The sequence below is a fragment of the Macrosteles quadrilineatus genome, unplaced genomic scaffold (genome assembly GCF_028750875.1).
Source record: "Macrosteles quadrilineatus isolate MER2022 unplaced genomic scaffold, UCM_ALF_1.0 Scaffold_5__1_contigs__length_97177068, whole genome shotgun sequence".
Taxonomy (NCBI): domain Eukaryota; kingdom Metazoa; phylum Arthropoda; class Insecta; order Hemiptera; family Cicadellidae; genus Macrosteles; species Macrosteles quadrilineatus.
Genome location: NW_026542598.1, coordinates 44463666 through 44481241, shown reverse-complemented (window position 1 = coordinate 44481241; position 17576 = coordinate 44463666). Strand labels below are relative to the sequence as shown.

Genomic DNA, 17576 nt, shown 5'->3' with positions numbered 1-17576 from the left:
AACTCTATTGAATGTGTGACAAAGTAGATCAAAACAGTACGGGAAATGATAAACTCATTCAAGCATTTTCATACTAAATACATAGTATAGTCTATGTTTTGCTAGCTGTACCACTAACGTTTGTAATCGATTAATGGGAATCAAAACCAGAATATCATTCACATGGCCACGAATTTATTTAATAAATTTTGAATCAATATAAATTTACTATTTCATAGTTCCTTTGGACAATACTTCATTAAGAATTATTCTACTGGTGAAAATTGTCTTCTAGCTGAATCTGAAATTGTAGTAAAAAGACTCTGATGATATTGCGTCAGGTTTGAAAGGTGATGTGTAAACTTTTCATTGTTGTACAATTTTCACTATTTCTTTGAATGAAAAACTGAACACAAAAGTAAGAGACATAATTAAAGAGAATATAATTTCATACCCAGCAGTCAGTTACAGTTTTATTTTAGATTTAGTGTAGTTACAAGAAATATCTGTAACTTATAGCTTAAAACCACCCTTTCTGTTTAAAACAGATCAAAATGTAAAAACAGTGGCTAAAAATAGGTTATAAATTATTATGTTCAGTCATAGATATGTTAAATAGTTCTAAATCGGTGCAGTTTCTTATGATAAAAATATGATAGTTTCGCTTTCAAAGGGAGTTCTCGTCAAAGAAAATTCACGTAAAATATCTAACCTTTTTGATTTTCTAGAGAGGTGGACCTATATCTGGTGAATTAGGTATAGCCAAAAGCATAGACTATATATACTATATATCGGTTTGATTATAGCCTTCCATGATAAAAGTCCTTTTCTTTAACTACTAGATCAGCTCCATCTTTTTTTGCCAAAGCATTTTAATTTTTTAAACAACAAAAGCTAAATTCCTGTAGGTACACAAGAACCCCCTTTTTTCACGACAATGTCACGATTACCAACGGAGTACAAGTACCGTCTTATTAATCACATTCTAACTTACATCTGCTAAGAAAATTCCAATTGTTTTTTATTTAACTGCATGCTTAAAAAACACAGGCTACCAATACCACTTTATTTATAAAAATACACCTATAATCTTAATTTTAAGTATAAATTGCAAAATGAAACAAAATACACAACGTGAGATCAAAAATATCTTTCTTAAAAAAACAAAACTAAATAATACTATAGTATGCAAACGCAAAGTAAAATTGCACATTTCTTGAATATTAATCTTATACAAGAAAATTTATGGGTTAACTTCGAAAATGCCTATAGGGCTGCCAAAAGGACTTAACGATGTTAACCATAAGGAAGAGAATTTAAGTGACAGCTATTCAACAAGGAACCGATTATTGTAATAACAGTTATAAATTGACTTTTTAACAATATTATTGTAGTTTTCCAAACAATACTAAACGCGATTCTGACTGTCTGCGGATGTTGTTACTACAAAGACGAGAGAATTTGTATGAGGTAAAATGTGAATAAAACAGCTATGTAATCTATAAAATTTTACAAGTGGAATTTTTTAGCTCAATATACAACTTGAAAAGCAGTTAACGACTGTTTAAGTAGCTTAAAATGTCTACTTATCATACAAGGAATAACAACCTATAAACATTTAAAGGAATGTATGAACAAGTTAAAATATTCACAGACTAGACTTCAATACTAAGATGACACATCAACATCAGAAATATCGTCGTTAGTTTTCGGCATTTTAAATTACTAAATTAGTACCGTAGAAGCAATGCAATCTACAAAAAATATAGTGTAACAAAAAAAATTATATAGGCCAACTTTGATGTTTACAATAATTGGCATTTCCTGGACTAAAGAATGTATTATGGTTGACCCTATGGCCTATAATAGTCTAGAATAAAATCAAACTAGATTTTTATTTAAATGTGTTTAATAATACAATGCTTAAAAAAATATTTCTGGCACTTGGAACTTAACAAACAACCAATTAATATAAAAATGTGATATTTTCTATGACAAATTTCCATACTAAAAATAACATAGTTAAAAGCTATAAAATAAGCACAACAATACAAAATACAAAACTATCACAAAATATTTATAAAATAAAAAATGTTAAATAAGACATTCTTTTTAGAGCAATGTGGCAGATAAGAATTTTTTTTCCAAAATGAGTTCGGCTAGTTTATTTTTTGAGTCCAGGGTCTTAGTGATATTCCGTCCAAGGGAAAAATTTCTCAGATTATATTGGTGAGGAATTATGCTCCTTTCACACTATACGATTTTACTCATACGATTGTTAATCTTAAGGGCAGACCATCGTGGGTCAGTTGTTTTCACACTATCTGATTTGTAATCGAATCGGACGATTAAAAAATCAGAACCTCCCACTCCACCGGAACAGAGTTCATTGACACTTCATTGGAGAGTGTTGAGTAGTATGGATTGCGAGCAAATTATTGCTGCTTTGATAATATACTGGCGGAGGAAAAGAAAGAAACGCGCCCGTCTCCACTGGATGCATCTACCCCATGCAGGTGAGTCGGATACCTGCAGTGGTCCCCTACGGTCGCTATGCGGGTGAAAATCGTATACGATTGGTAATCTTATAACCTGAAAGAAGCCATAAGCTACAACGGTCGACTACAAATCAGATTAATAATCGTACAAGCAAAATTGTATATTGTGAAAGGAGCGTTAGTGTCATGTTATACGACAATTTGTTTGTAGCTATACTTTTGTAGGTCTAATTTTCTTAAGTAAACAAGCTAAACTATTTCACATAGAAAAAAACCTGACCACAAAATTGAATAACAAGAAGCTTAATAATGAAACTGCCTATAGATTGTATGTGACGAACCATGTGTATTCGCAAAGAGAATGGTAAAACCAGAGGTGGAGTGAAGAGTTGTGTTGATGCATCATCTGTTTGCCGAACTTGAGATCCGATGACCTTGAACTATGTTGACCTTGAGTTGTTCAACACAGACCCTCATCATACTCGTCATCACTTCCTTTCTTGGCCTGCAGATCAAAAATACATTTGGTGCTTAATCACATCTTCAACGTTTATTAGAAACAGAACAAATATTTCTGATCGATCAAAAATTAAACACTGAGTGAATAAAATCAACCCCTAGTCAAAACATTGGAAAAATGAAACCCCATTTAAGATTTCTGAAAAATAAAGATCTTTGAAGGACCTTCGTTCCGAGAGACATTAGGATAATTTGAGACATTAGGATAAATGCTCCAGTTTAATTGTAAAATTTGTAAAGTTAACTACCAATAGGATTTTAAGTTATATTTTAAAGGATAGCCAAGTGGTTGAAAAGAATTTTTTCCATGGAATTCAGCTGGCTTACCTGAGAAAGATAGAGTCCAGGGGCTACAGTAATAGATACACAAGTCACAAAGAAAATATAATTCGTTGTCAAAGGTTGCAAGTGGAGGTGAAAAAAGTGTCAGTGTGTGCCTCAAAAAGATATCCCAAAACTAGGGAATTTGGAGTCAAGACCTGACCATGGTTTGTCTGGTAATTAGCGTGGAGGGGGATGGGTTGCTATTGTTTACACACCCACTACTGTTGCTTCAAAGAATCCTATTTTTTCTCTAATTATTAGGTCTCTGGTTAAAGTCTAAGATTGTTACTGGACCTAGATACCATTTGTCATTGAACTATCACTAGGGTCCTAACAAGACCATGGTTTGGACTTTGGACTGTTCTCAAGAAATGTTTAACTAATGCTATGCTAATGTGAATTAACACAAGTAAATAAATAACAAGATTATGTTAATGGCTTTTTATACTTTTTTTAATTTGTGGAGAATGTTTGCAAGACTCCCATTAATCACATAAAGTCACCATCCCCAAAATTGAACTATAAACAAAATAATAAACATGTTTTCAGTCCGTGGTGTGTTTTTATTTCTCAGTATTTTATTTATTTAATTTATCTATTCTAGACAACCCCTGAGTCCACATAGTGTGTTAGTGAGGTTTTCCTGTACCAGACAATTTAGTGATTCACCTCCGAACTTCAATAACAAACTAATTTACCTCTTCGCCCTGGCCACCCTTAGCATTGGGGGAGACGTAGGACGGTGCAGCGCCGGGTATCACTGAAGCTTTAGGTGGCACCACGTCCGGTCCCTTGGGCAGAGACAAGTCACGTGCCAGTCGTGAATACTCCACGTCCATGTGTTTGATGAACGGAGAGTTGAGAGCTCGGAGTGCCGCTTCTGGATCCTCCTCGTCATACGCAGTCAGAAGCATCTCCAGGGTTTGTACCTACAAAAGTAACAAGTATAGTGCATAGTGTTTGGCAAGTATTTGGCCTAGGGCCGTCAGCACTCCTTAAGTGAAGTTAAGAAGTCGCTAAGCTTTTAATAATTTTATTAAAACAACATAGTAACGCTAGTCTTTATCTTAAGGTCTAGATGACTAAACAAAGTTGCTAATTTGAATCAGCTCAAAAGATCCTGACAAAATACGTTTACTTAGATGTAAAATACTTTTACCTCATCCATGTAATAATGCCACAACCTCTAGGCCAAGCCTGAAGGAATGTGAGAAACAGATCCCAGCTAGAGCCTATCGTCCTAGGATGTGAAGGTGGGACATAAAAAGATGGTTTAAAAGTAGCACATTGTTGGATAATTTTTGATACTAAATTACAGTATGGTCTAAATAATCTAGCACTCAATAATGCAGTGTTGTAGTAGTACAAGATTCCATCCCTAAAACAAGCGTGAGGTATTGGAGGAGCAAATAAAGCACATGGAAGGACTACCCAGTCTACTGTACACCCATCGAGCATTTTTCAAACAAAATGTCACCGAGTAATTTCAGTTCTCACCTCGGGTGCTTCACAGCAGTTGCCCCACTCCTTGAAAGCCTTCTCAGCGGCTACAGTGTCTCCACGGGCTAGCTGTACGAGCACCAACGCCACGGCCAGCCGGCCAATAGCTGGTAAGTGCTCGGACTGCTGGTGCAGCCCTATCTCCTGGCGAATGGCGTGGGCTGCCTTATCATACCTGTATCACCAAAGGGTCATGCTACGTTAACCTCTTTCTATGTTCAGATATATAAAATGATAACCTCATGTTGGTAATATTGGTTCGGTAAGACAGGGTGAAAAGGGTTACTACAGAGAAAAACCCAAATGGTAGTAAATGTAGATGGGTGCAATTCAAATACTTTTCAAGTGACTTAGATTACAGGTATCTCATACCAAGTAACTTCAGTACTGTAATGTAAAACATACAGAGATAAATAATTATAAAACCAGTGTTCAAATTTGAAAATGTTGTTTACTGAAGAAAAGAAAAGAGGTTTTTTACATCTTAAACTTTGAACTCTAACCTGCCAATCATTTAAGCCGAAGGGGTACGGCTACTTTTTCTATTGATTTGAAATAAGTAATAGCACTAGGGTGGAAATTGTATTTTTAACCATTACAAGCATTTCTTTAACAATTTATTTACTACAATAGTTATCTGAGACGAGACAAGTCTTGTGTTTATGTGGTACATCTAAACAAATTGAATATTAAATAGGACCACTTACAATTGCAGTTTAACAAGGATTCTGGCAGTTTTGCTTATATATTCAGCTGCCTGTCTGGTGCTATCTTCGCCCTGCGAATAAAAAAATCCATGTGTAAAAATATACCGGAATTACAAAAAAAAGCTAGGTATAACCTATTATAAAAAAATTATGATTGATTAATTACCAAATTGCTATGATAAATTTATTGTAATGAAGCTCTGCTAATATATCCTTTATCTCAAGTAAGTTTTTGAGTTTTTTTGCAATAACATGGTAGTCAATTTAAATATACATCATAGGCTACTTCAGAGTGTGATAAATTTGAAAAATAGGCTATTTAAAACGTTTTTATTAGGTCACTTTCTTGTCCGCTACAAATTTTGCAACCGATTTTATACTAACTTCCCGATGAGCTAGGGACTTGAAACTTGAAACATATCTCACAAATGGAAGACAATGCAGTATTATACAATTTAATTTTCATATTTCCCTTGGACTACGCCCCATGGGCTTGTTTTTATTAAATCGATTTCTTGCAAATTTTGATACTTCCCGATGAGCTAGAGACTTGAAATTTGAAACATAGCTCACAAATGGATGATATTACAATATTATATCATTTAATTTTCATATTTCCTTTCGGGCTACGCCCCATGGGCTTGTTTTTATTAGCTCGCTTTCCTACAAATTTTGATATCAATTTTAAACGATGTTCCCGATAAGCTAGAGACTTGAAATTTGAAACATAGCTCACAAATGCATGACAATGCAATATTCAAATTCAAAATTCAAAAAATTCAAAAATTCAAAATTCAAAATTCAAATTTATTTATTTGTGATAATACAAAATCTGGCCTCGCCAAGTTTGCAAAACTTGTCGGCGAGGTCCAATTGATTCACAAAAATGTAACAAACAAAATTTACATTTTTTTTTTCTTTTTCTTTTTACAAATATAAATATTCTAGCGCTACTAATTCCATGGCGGTTTGTGGCAGGCACCTATCTAAGCTACATAATAATGGCAGCAGAAATGTAAAATTCTAATATGGTTTGAAAAAAATTGCTGATTTATAATCAATGCTTCATTCCGAAGTCTTTGTTCTCCTAGTTCATAGACCAGGGGTTTCCAAATATTGAAGAGGCAGTGTCTAACTGGAGAAAAAAAAGTATTCGTTTGTTTGTCGTTTGTTTCTTGTTTCCTGAAAATTTGATGAATTGAGACATAACCTCTCACTAAGAAAAGTTATGCCCATGCAGGCATTTATTTATACAAAGCGGAGAAAAAATAAAAAAACTAATATGTTTGAGAAGCTTTCTTTGATATTTTCATCCCTAATAGATGTCTTTTGTACTGTGTTTCTGATGTGGTGGGTTTTGTGTGTGTTTGTAAAAATTGTACACACACAAAACCCACCACATCAGAAACACAGTACAAAAGACATCTATTAGGGATTATATCATTTAATTTTCATATTTCCCTTGGGCTACGCCCCATGGGCTTCCAAATTTTTCTTGTTTACATTTTGAAAGGATGTAAATATATCAACTAATTTAAGTCAGCTGTAAATACTCAAATTTGACAGTTCGATGAGCAGAGGTTAAGAGGTACAGGTTATGCTCCCAAGAGATTCTTTATACAAACAAACATTTCAAAATAAAGAAAAACAATCTGATTGCAGGTATCAAGGTGTTTGTAAATAATGTCAATTTTTGTTTATTTAGTATTCTATAAAGTAAACAATAAATATTTCGAGTGAATGCATTGCAGAGAAATTCCATAACAAACTATAGTTGTTAAACTTATTTTATACTGTGAGTTTTCGGATTAACGAACTGTAAACATGTAATAATATCAATTATTTGTGAATATTGCATGATAACTCATATTATGGTCAAGGAGACAGTCACCCAACACAAGCGACGCCTAGAGAAGAAGAAAAAAAAAGACTTGTACCGATTTTGTTGCAAAAGGCAACAAATCAATACAAGTTAACGCGAAGAACAGTCAGCTGTTTTGAACAATAGATCAGTATAGACCAGAATGCACCACGCACTAAAGGAGTAGAGGGGATAAGGTCTAGTCGGATGGTCATTTGCTTCCAGCAGTATCAGTTCCTCTCCAAATCTCAACGTAACTAGTTCGGTAAAACTTTCGTTTGTGCAAATTAAATTCATCTCGCGGCGTTTGGTCGGGCAATCTCAAATTTCCTTAAAGTCGTTCAGCCTATATCCCTAAGGGATATAATTGCCTCGCGATCGGAAATTAGAATTTGTGTTGTTGTCAAAAAGTGCAAAAGTTCGTTACCGGCCAAACGCGGTCCGCCATTTGAAAATTTCTCAAACGTTCACACGAGTTTCAATTGATCGCGTCTTGTAGAATACCGACTAGTTACATTTCCTCATCCTGATCCCTTTGTTTGTGTTATATTTGTGGACGTCCAAACTGTAAGTAATTTGTGTTATTTATTTGTTATATATTTAAATTTCAGTGAGTCGCATACTTTGTAAATTTTCCTGTCTTGTTTTGTTAATTCATGTAGAATAAACACATGTTCCCCGGTTCGATCCCAATTCGCTGATTTTCATATCCATTCATATTGTAACAATCCTCTTTATTTATTAGACTGTGGTAATACAATAGCATTACGAATAAATAGATGAAAATGTTTTTATAGGGTAATTCAGAGTTGCTTTGTAATATTTTTATATAGTATTTGAATTTTGCACAGAGTCATTATTAAAGGTACAATTCATCAAAGAGTGTCACAATCAGTATTTAAATTTGGGGGAATCAATTAATATCAAAGGAGGGATTAGGTAGCTGGTTCGGCTGAATCCGGAAGTGTTATCGGAGGCTGTGCCAGTTTGCATATAGATGAACCGCCAAAGTGTCAAATTAGCCATAAAACAATAAGCGACGTTCCAGTAAATATTATTACGATTAAACGCAATACTGTTTAATCAGTTGACCTTCGAGAATCAACCTTCATATTTACATCGTTGGCCAACGAACAGGACTTGCTTGGCACTGGTCATCTCAAATTAAATTAAAAACCACTCCTCCGTTGACACCTTCGAGATCGGTGTGAAACCGCGCCAAATATTCCCCTTTGATAAATCCATTCAACGTTCTCAAACAAAACAATTCAGTCTGATTGTATCACTCACGGTCATATTTTATATTACATCACACAAACAGAAATTGTCAAACCGAAATCATTGTAAATCTTAAATACTGCTTAATAAATCAAATTGTTACTCACTTTTTAGTTCTCAATAACCTTGGTAATTCAGTATATGCAATAGTATCTAATTGGTAAACAAAAGGTAATTCAGTAAATCATAAGCCACTACAAAAGATTCACCTTTTAAGTGCAACACTAAACACTAGTGTAGTAGTGAGCAAGTAAATTCAGTGTAGAATTAAGACTGGTAAATTGCTCTCATTAAAGGTATTACATTTTTGGAAGAACCATAACAGTACCAAGGGCGTCCCCTAAGGACCTTTGGGGAATATTTATATTTTGCAGGGCCCACACATATTTTTTATAACATCAAGCTTCCACTGCCAAAAGCTCTGTCTGATATTTTTATTTTCTAGAGTTCTTCCAACCTAGGGGCAACCAACATTTGTAATTAAAGAGCATTGCAAGGAGTAAATATATTTAAATACAATATTTAAATATATAAAAGTAGTAGAAAGGGGAAACCCTTTTCCTTTTTTCTTTTTTTCTTTACAGACTAGTTAAGCTTCAACAGGAATCGGAGGTTTGTAAATCGGCAAGACTACTATGTCAGCGTCAGGCCTATGCTCAGTCCACGGCTTATTGGAAGGAGACAGCCTCCCAACGCAAGCTACGGCTAGAGAAGGAGAAGAAAAAAAGACAAGTTAAGCAACATGAATCGAAGACTTGTAAGTCGGCAAGATTAGCCAAATGGCGTAAGCGAGCTACGCAGGTTTGTAAATCGGCAAGACTACTACGTCAGCGTCAGGCCTATGCTCAACGAGAAGGTGATTTCCATCTAACCAAAAACACTTTTTGTGACAAGTGTTGTGATATCTGGAAGAAAAAGTGCTACCCTAATCAGGTTATGAAACAATGTTCTATTTCACCGGAGCCATACATTTTCCACATGCCTCTGTCTTAATCTGATATAAATGCTTGAAATAGATTTAACATGCACACACATTAAAACTAAAAAGTATAAAATAATTTATAAATAAAAAACTTTTTTAAACAAAACGTTTTTAAACGCCCTAAAAAATGGAAAATAATTTACAAATAATTTATAAATATGTTGAGAGAGTATAAATCCTTGTACGATTTAAAACGAAAAACGTTGGGTGCATGCAATTAATTGATAATAATACATTAGTTCAGTAGGTGAAGGTAAACTATCTATTGCATGCACCCCACGTTTTTAGTTTTAAATCGTACAAGTATTTATACTCTCTCAACATATTTATAAATTATTTGTAAATTATTTTCCATTTTTTAGGGCGTTTAAAAACGTTTTGTTTAAAAAAGTTTTTTATTTATAAATTATTTCATAAAATTTATAAAAGTAGCAGCTGCTCTTTGTATTTTACTGTGAGACTAGTTTAATTGAATATAACCGCTGAATAATATTGCAAACAACATATTTTGTGAAATTGAGGTTTCTAAAGAGCAACAATGCAAATTAAATTCTCTACTGGTATTTTGTTTTTGAAAATACATAGGTTAGCTTGGCTAGAACTTTTTTGGTGTTTTCTGAAAAATATTGACTTTATTCACTTGCAACGTTGTTCAACAGAGCTATTAAATTGATTCAGAGACATAATTCAAGATGTTAACTTTACAAAACTAGATGCCATCTTAGTCTTCGGATAAATCCTAACTGAAGTTTCATAACCATTGTAAGATCAACGAATATAGGAAAACCCTGTATGGTGCATAATCTAAATATGTATCGAAATAATTCAATTGATCCCATCCTTTATTCACTTAAGATATTAGTACTTAGTAGTAGTTAAGATATTAGTACTTTCGAGCTCTCTCTTCCTTAGTTGAAAATGCTGTTAGTTACAGTAAAGGATATTTTTTCCCCTTTGAATATAAAACAGCTTATTCCCTCTATGGGAAATTCGCTAAAAGAGGTGGGCGGCCACTTTTAATCTTGTATTTGCCTGTCCACATAGACTATGGAACGTATCCAGCAAAGCAAGGGATGATCTGGTACAATACAGTACAAGGGTGAAGTGTACTGTTAACAAGTAGCGGTAGATACCAGGATCAAAACCTACGACATCCCTGCCTTGTGCCTGAAGTCTATGACGTTACCGACTGAGACACAGACTCACCATGCTTTGTGTATATAGTGTAAATTTGTGTGTTTTTTTGAGCCAGTTTGGACTCTTTCTCATTCAGGTAAGCCTAATAATCCTAATAACCTAGGCTCTTGTGCTCCAATTTACACCCTTATCCTTTTTTACAAGTTTGTTAAGGTTTATTATGGGAATTATAAAACATTAATTTAATCTAAAGCTTACAGTAAGACGGATACTGACCATGCAGACGTCGGCAGCTCGCTGATACAAAGCCAGAGCTGCCTCAGGCTGGGTCTGCTCCAGTATCTTGGCAGCCTTGTCCAGCACTGAAGCACCAGCGTCACACGAGCCGTGCTGCTGGTACAAGCTGCAGGCGCGCTCGGCCATCTGTGTCACCTCCCTCAGGTCTCCCACCTCCTTGCTGACCAACAGCGCCTGCTCTATACACCTGAACACAATGGGAGTGATGTGTACGTTGAAAGATTTTTGTTTGATCAGTTTTTGGAAATAAATACTGTAGATAAAATCGCCATACTATATTTTAGCCTGGTCACACAAATAATTATTTTCTTTTGTAAAGTTTAATGAGGTGATTATTCCAGGTTAAACTTAAGTTTCACTTATGGGAAATGTAAGCACCATTTGAAACATTACATTTAGTTAATATTTATTTTATTACTGAACTGAACATATGCCTTGTATTATCGTCAATAAAAAAGCAGTATCAGGTTTTGGTATCCAAAAGTTTGGTTTAGTGTGCATTTATCATAACGTCATGAATATAATCCGATCACAAAAAAATCTTGAACTGTCCCGCAATCACATACAGACCATTATCGTATCCCTTGCTTGCGAAAAAATCTTGCATATATATATATATCTTTGCGTTAATTTTCCTGTCCACAGAAATGTTATTGTCCTACAGGAAATATTCAAAACTATTTTTATGTTTTGATTTGTTTTAGAGATCTCAAGTTTTTTCAGTCTTTGATATGGGCACACATAGCATTTTGACAACTTATCAGGTCTAAGTACAGATAGGTCTATCTACATTTAAATTAGAATAGATTACTTACTTTGCTGCGTGAAACCATCTGACTTGCAAGTTAAGGAAATAAACTTATTAATTCACAGTTAGACTATCATTATGGTATAGTCAAAATCAGAATGAACAAGACTGAACATGTATAAATCAAGGGTAACGCCCAAAAAACGTTTTATTTGATTAATTGATAAACTATTGATGGTTTGATACTGGACCCAGCTGTCTTTGATCATTGGGCTTTCAATAAATGGTCCTGACTGATGCAACAGCTGATCTTAGTCAGTAACAAAGCTATACAAGGCATGACACACCATTCACTCACCCTTCACCCATATTTAAGGTTAAATACATAGGTGACGTCCCTATCTCACATGGAAATAATACTAATTGAACTTGATAATAGGTGAGATAAAGAAGCATTCACAAAGTAATGTATAGCACAAGGCAATACCAAAGAATGTTAAAGGATACGATCGATTTTGCTTGTGGCATTCGGCGGCTTTCAGCAGGCATTCCTTACACTGGTCGAAAGACTTGGCAATGCGAAAACATGTGGCTGTAACAAAACTAAGTTTAAAGGAAATGTTTTTTGAGTCAAACTTTATGTACTTTATTAATAAATTCACTAAATATTTAATTACAACAACTATTTAAGAAAAGCTGTGTGGTTGTGATTCACAACGCATATGATTGGGTCAGCCTGCATCATCGACTTATCACCAACCAATATTCATTTTAGGTGGTCCTCTTCTATCAAACTCTGCGACGGGCAGTGAACTCGTCGCCAGTTGCAAACTAGAACGCTAGAACTGACTGAAATGGAGTCAACCCTAATCTACATTGCTTTCTTGTGGCCAGGTGCTTTTTAGATCCAGGGTTACACCATTGGTTTGGGAAAAATCAGGACGACCCCCCTCCCCTCCACCTGTATTAACATGGACATAAATAACCACGGGCACAAAGGGGCCAGAATTGGGACTGTCCCGACAAAATCAGGACGGGTGGCAACCCTGCTTAGACCCCTCGGTAATTGATCGGACCAAACAGTCTACCTTTTGGCCATTGGAGATTTTTAAAAGGATTGCACTGGAAACATGTTTTGTGTAATTATATAAAACTTCCCTCGCAAAGTAAATAATTTTTGCTGAAAAGTTCCTGTTTTACTGCTTTATATTATTGATCTTTAAATTTTGGATTAGGGCCTATTTTCTCATTATTACGATTTAAGGTAAGTTAGCCTGTAATATAAAATTATCTTACCTTTTTATTTTTCCATCAAAATTTTTTTCCGGTTAAGATCAGAACTTTAATCAGGCCTAATTAATGTAAGCAATGTTGTCTTTAGCAGGTACTGTTGAAAATTAGGCCTTCATTAAACGTCTATCCTCCAACTAAGGTTAATTGTTAATTCTAAAATACTCCTCTTTTTTTAAAACGTTTTTATTAGCTCGCTTTCTTGTCCGGTACAAATTTTGCAATACATTTTATACTAACTTCCCGATGAGCTAGAGACTTGAAACATAGCTCACAAATGGAAGACAATGCATTATTATATCATTTAATTTTTATATTTCCCTTGGGCTACGCCCCACGGGCTTGTTTTTATTAACTCACTTTCTTGAAAATTGTAATACTTCCCGATGAGCTAGAGACTTGAAACTTGAAACATAGCTCACAAATGGATAACAATGCAATATTATATCATTTAATTTTCATATTTCCATTGGGCTACGCCCCATGGGCTTGTATTTATTGCATACAACATTCAATAATGTTCAGCTCTTTACTAAATCACAACACCAAACGAAGACTGAATCCTACACACATTTGTTCCCGACCTTAAAAATACATTATAAGGGGGTTGATTCACTTATTGGCCTCTTACTGAAATGATGAGCTTATTGATAATATAAAGCTTATATTTACTGTTTGAAAATTTAGATGTAAGCCCAGCAGTTAAGCATATAGTCACTTGTAATCAGTATCTAATATTATTGACCCAATACACGTTTGATTCTCACCTGCTTTGTTGTATTCCTCAGCAGCTAACTCATACTCCGGTCGCCATTTCAGCAAAGATGTCTTCAAACTAAAATTAATTTGTAATTGTTTTAATTATACTACTGCATAGTTAAATCACATCAAATACAGCTTTGAGTTCAAAGATGTACATTTCAAGAGTAAAATACACCTACAGGTAAGAGTACGGCACATAAATTTGGTAAATCGTCAAGTGGGTATTTACCAGCAGCGTTATTACCCGCAGATACAAGCCTTAAACTGTACACATAATAATGCCGTGAATTGTTGTCTGATTTAGTTTCAAATGATTAGCTATAAACTAGAGACCAAATAATTGCATGAAAAAGGATGAAGGCAGGGCCAGTTCTAGAAATTTTTTTAGAGTAATGGAATGACATTACCCCCCCCCCCCCCGTCCAGAAAAACTGACATGGTAGTGAGGATTATCTCTGGATACAAAAAAAACTAGTACTTAAATGTCCGGAGCGTGCAAACATCTGACGGACGTAACAATAGTAGATTACAGACAAGGCGTATAAGACAGTGGGTAAATTAGGCTTTCTCTGAGAAGTATGCTTTCTCCATTATGCACAACCATCACCCTTTTTAGCATTGGGGTTTAGCTTCTTATAGTGTAATCTATATATTTAATATGCTAGGCATATTTTTGTCATAAATGTTTTGGAGTGGTGGTGCTACCGATCACCATGTCCAAGGTGTCGTTAGAAAGGTCTTAGCATGTAGTTTTGCCATCAAACATAAAAACTTTGGAATTCCATCAGGGCTCTGCCCCAGTGGCCTTCAAAGTTCCCATGTTATTCTTAGGGAGGAATACAGCAAGCACCCTTCCGTGTTAGGTTTAAGCGTGCTCTCCAACAGCCGCCTGAAGATTTCACATTCAATTTAGGACCGTTGGATAATCGCTGCATAAGCTGTTGATTTTGTAAGACAAGGAAGCGGGTAGGACTACATCGGAAACAGAAGAGAGGAGATATTAGATGAGCGGCAAATGCGTTGGGAGCAGAGTGTTTTATGTTAACGTTTTAGGTAAACGTTCGGATATATACCTAACATCAGAAAGAGACTGGAACAAGATTGGGAGATGGGCCATTATGAAAGGCAGTTTGTCAAAGGACATGGAAAATTTCAAGGCGAATTTGTGGAGATTTCACCAGGTGGAAGAGAAAGTATGTAGATGTGGAGAAATAAAAACCACGAGTCACGTAGTAATAAATTGTTCACTTCAGGAGACAAATAGGAGAGAACAGGAAGAAGTCTTGGATAAGATAGGTCTAGAGATGAGAAAATAAATTATGATGAGTGAAAAGGAAACAATTGAGATGTTTAGAAAAGTAGCTAGGGAAATAGGAAAAACCAGGGATACATACAGGCGTTAAAATTTATAAAAAGAAACAAACAGGAGTGAACAAGGAACAAGGAATGAAAACTTGCCCATGAAGGGGAGAGGAAAGGTTAGAGCGAATCTCAATGATCCCTATCGCTCAGGGTGGTATGGGGAAGGGAGTCGTGCTGTTAGGCTTTTGGACACATAATGTGTCTGGAAACTTAATGCGGCTATGAGTAAGGCTATTTGTAGAAAACACTATTTAAAATAAATAAAATGTTGATTATATCGATCTGTTATGTACATCTTGAGTATTTCCATAATCTTTGAGTCAAATATTTTAAAGTCATCAGAAATTATGTCTGTTATTCGTTTTAAAATAACACCTGTATAATACTTAGCAATTGCTCGAATTCGAGCAACAGGTACACTAGTATGAATTCAATGCCTCTAGTCTTCTTCTTTGATACTGAGCATTGGAAAGCACTTAAGCATGCCCTTTTGCTTGTCTTTGTACTCTGCTTAACCCTTTAAACCGGTCCTATATAAAGGCATCAAAATAGGCATGACTACTGTAGGGTATAAATTTTGAGTAGGCCTACAGTCCACCCTTGATGTCTACGCCCTGTATAAGGGTGGCCTCCGTATAATACCAAAGTACCGGCATTTTAACCAATAATTTTTTATCAATAAAACCAAAATGCAAATAAACTTAGTAAATATTAAACATAAAGGAGTAGGCCTAATTATAAAGAATAACTTATTGGAACCTTAAATCAGATGTGACATACATTAGGCAAAAAAGTGTTGGGGGATCTCAGAAAAACTTCCCGTCAAACCGCTAACATTTTGTTAAAGGACTGTAACACATCTTAGAGTAAAGCCTAAGTTAGTCTAGGCTAACTTATAATTACAGAATTAAAATTAAGTAGGCCTTTGTAACTAGGCCTATATCATTAATACATGTACCCATCAGGCCTAGGAATTTTAAAATTATTAAGTAGGCTATGTCATGCCTAGCCTATGAAATAAAATTGTTCCCTGATGCAAGATTTCACAACAGGGCAAATTAATGAAAAAAAAAACAAATTGGATTATAAGAACTGGCAAACCTAGGACTGTAATTGAGCATATTTTGTTATGTGAATTTAAAAACAATGAAAATTACCAAAATAATTGTTTATTTCAGCAGAATTTATACGTCAGGCAGAAAATCATTACTACCATACTTACAACTTTTCTGCGGATTTAATTAGTTCTAGACCCTCTTGAAATTTCTTGTTTGTGTCCGCCATGAACGTATTATTCTAGATACATTAATCAATTATAAATCGTATCCTTGTTGGTAATAATTGATACAAAATAGACCCGATTTTACTGAGTAACTACACAACTTGACAACTTCAACGTAGCAGACGACTAGGCAAAATTTCGATAAAATACTCCCTGTTAATCCATTGATAATACCAGAAACGTGCTGCCTGAATTTAATCGCCTTTTATGTGATTTATACTTGTCATATAGTAAGAACACAAAACAGACTTTATATTTGGAGAAACGTATGGATGATTCCATTATCAGCATGAGAACATGAGAACATTTCAAAGAAGCTATGAATTTAATAATCATACAATATTTGTGAATATTTAATCAATGCTATAGTACTGTTTTCATGGTAGGACCTTCCAATCCGGGAGAATACGAATATACCCAAAAGTAAACGCTATGGTTTAGTTTATGATGTAGGCCTCTGTAAAAATAGAAATTTGGCGTATCTTTTGAAAGCATAAAAGTCTTCTCAAGTCAAAATTGTGTGATTTAAGTCACCCAACTATCTACCTTTCCTCTTTAACCTGATCTTTTAAAACCCTATAATAGCTGTTCAAGATTTCCTAATGACCATAGTGTCCTAGTTATATTTTCTATTTCAAAAGATGAGTTTAGCAGCCTCTTTATTTGATGTCCAATTCACCCGTCCAAATTCTGTTTTACTTACTTCCCCTCGTGTGGAGAAACTACCCCTTTGTTTTCGTCACCAATTCCGAGAGTGAGTTTTGAGTAAAAAATTAAAATTTACTTTTTAGGTCCCCCTGAATTCTAAAAAATGGTTATCTTCCGAAGTGACGTCTGTGGTTTACAGAGGAAGTGGTCAAACTTCAATGAAATTTGGTATGTGGGTACTTATTAAAAACAGGGGTGCCCAGAAGGGGGGGGGCTGCGCCATCGAGATTTTTTTAGTGGTGGAGCATGATTTTTTGGGTGGGATTTTGTGTTTTTGTAAGGGACTTTATGGAAACAAAAATTACAAAAATAAATTATTAGAATCATACACAACAGTAAAAA

The 17576-nt window shown here is 34.8% G+C and overlaps 1 protein-coding gene across 1 annotated transcript; it reads right to left on the bottom strand.

Annotated features, from left to right (window-relative positions):
• Positions 1-2803: 2803 nt before the first annotated feature.
• On the bottom strand, positions 2804-16660 carry LOC128995185 (gamma-soluble NSF attachment protein-like). Its single transcript, XM_054420120.1, has 9 exons — positions 16467-16660; positions 13888-13955; positions 12338-12422; positions 11898-11915; positions 11062-11269; positions 5528-5598; positions 4818-4995; positions 4019-4249; positions 2804-2982 (listed from the first exon to the last, which is right to left on the bottom strand). The coding sequence occupies exons 1-9, from the start codon at positions 16526-16528 to the stop codon at positions 2938-2940; spliced, it is 966 nt and encodes a 321-aa protein (XP_054276095.1). The 5' UTR covers positions 16529-16660; the 3' UTR covers positions 2804-2937.
• Positions 16661-17576: the final 916 nt, after the last annotated feature.

Excerpts from the sequence above, each read along its gene's own strand:
- LOC128995185 (XM_054420120.1), bottom strand. The coding sequence starts at position 16,528 with ATGGCGGACACAAACAAGAAATTTCAAGAGGGTCTAGAACTAATTAAA. Across the intron at positions 12,423-13,887 it reads TGAGGAATACAACAAAGCAG|CCACATGTTTTCGCATTGCC; the intron begins GTGAGAATCAAA and ends GTTTTGTTACAG. Across the intron at positions 2,983-4,018 it reads AGGGTGGCCAGGGCGAAGAG|GCCAAGAAAGGAAGTGATGA; the intron begins GTAAATTAGTTT and ends TTTGATCTGCAG.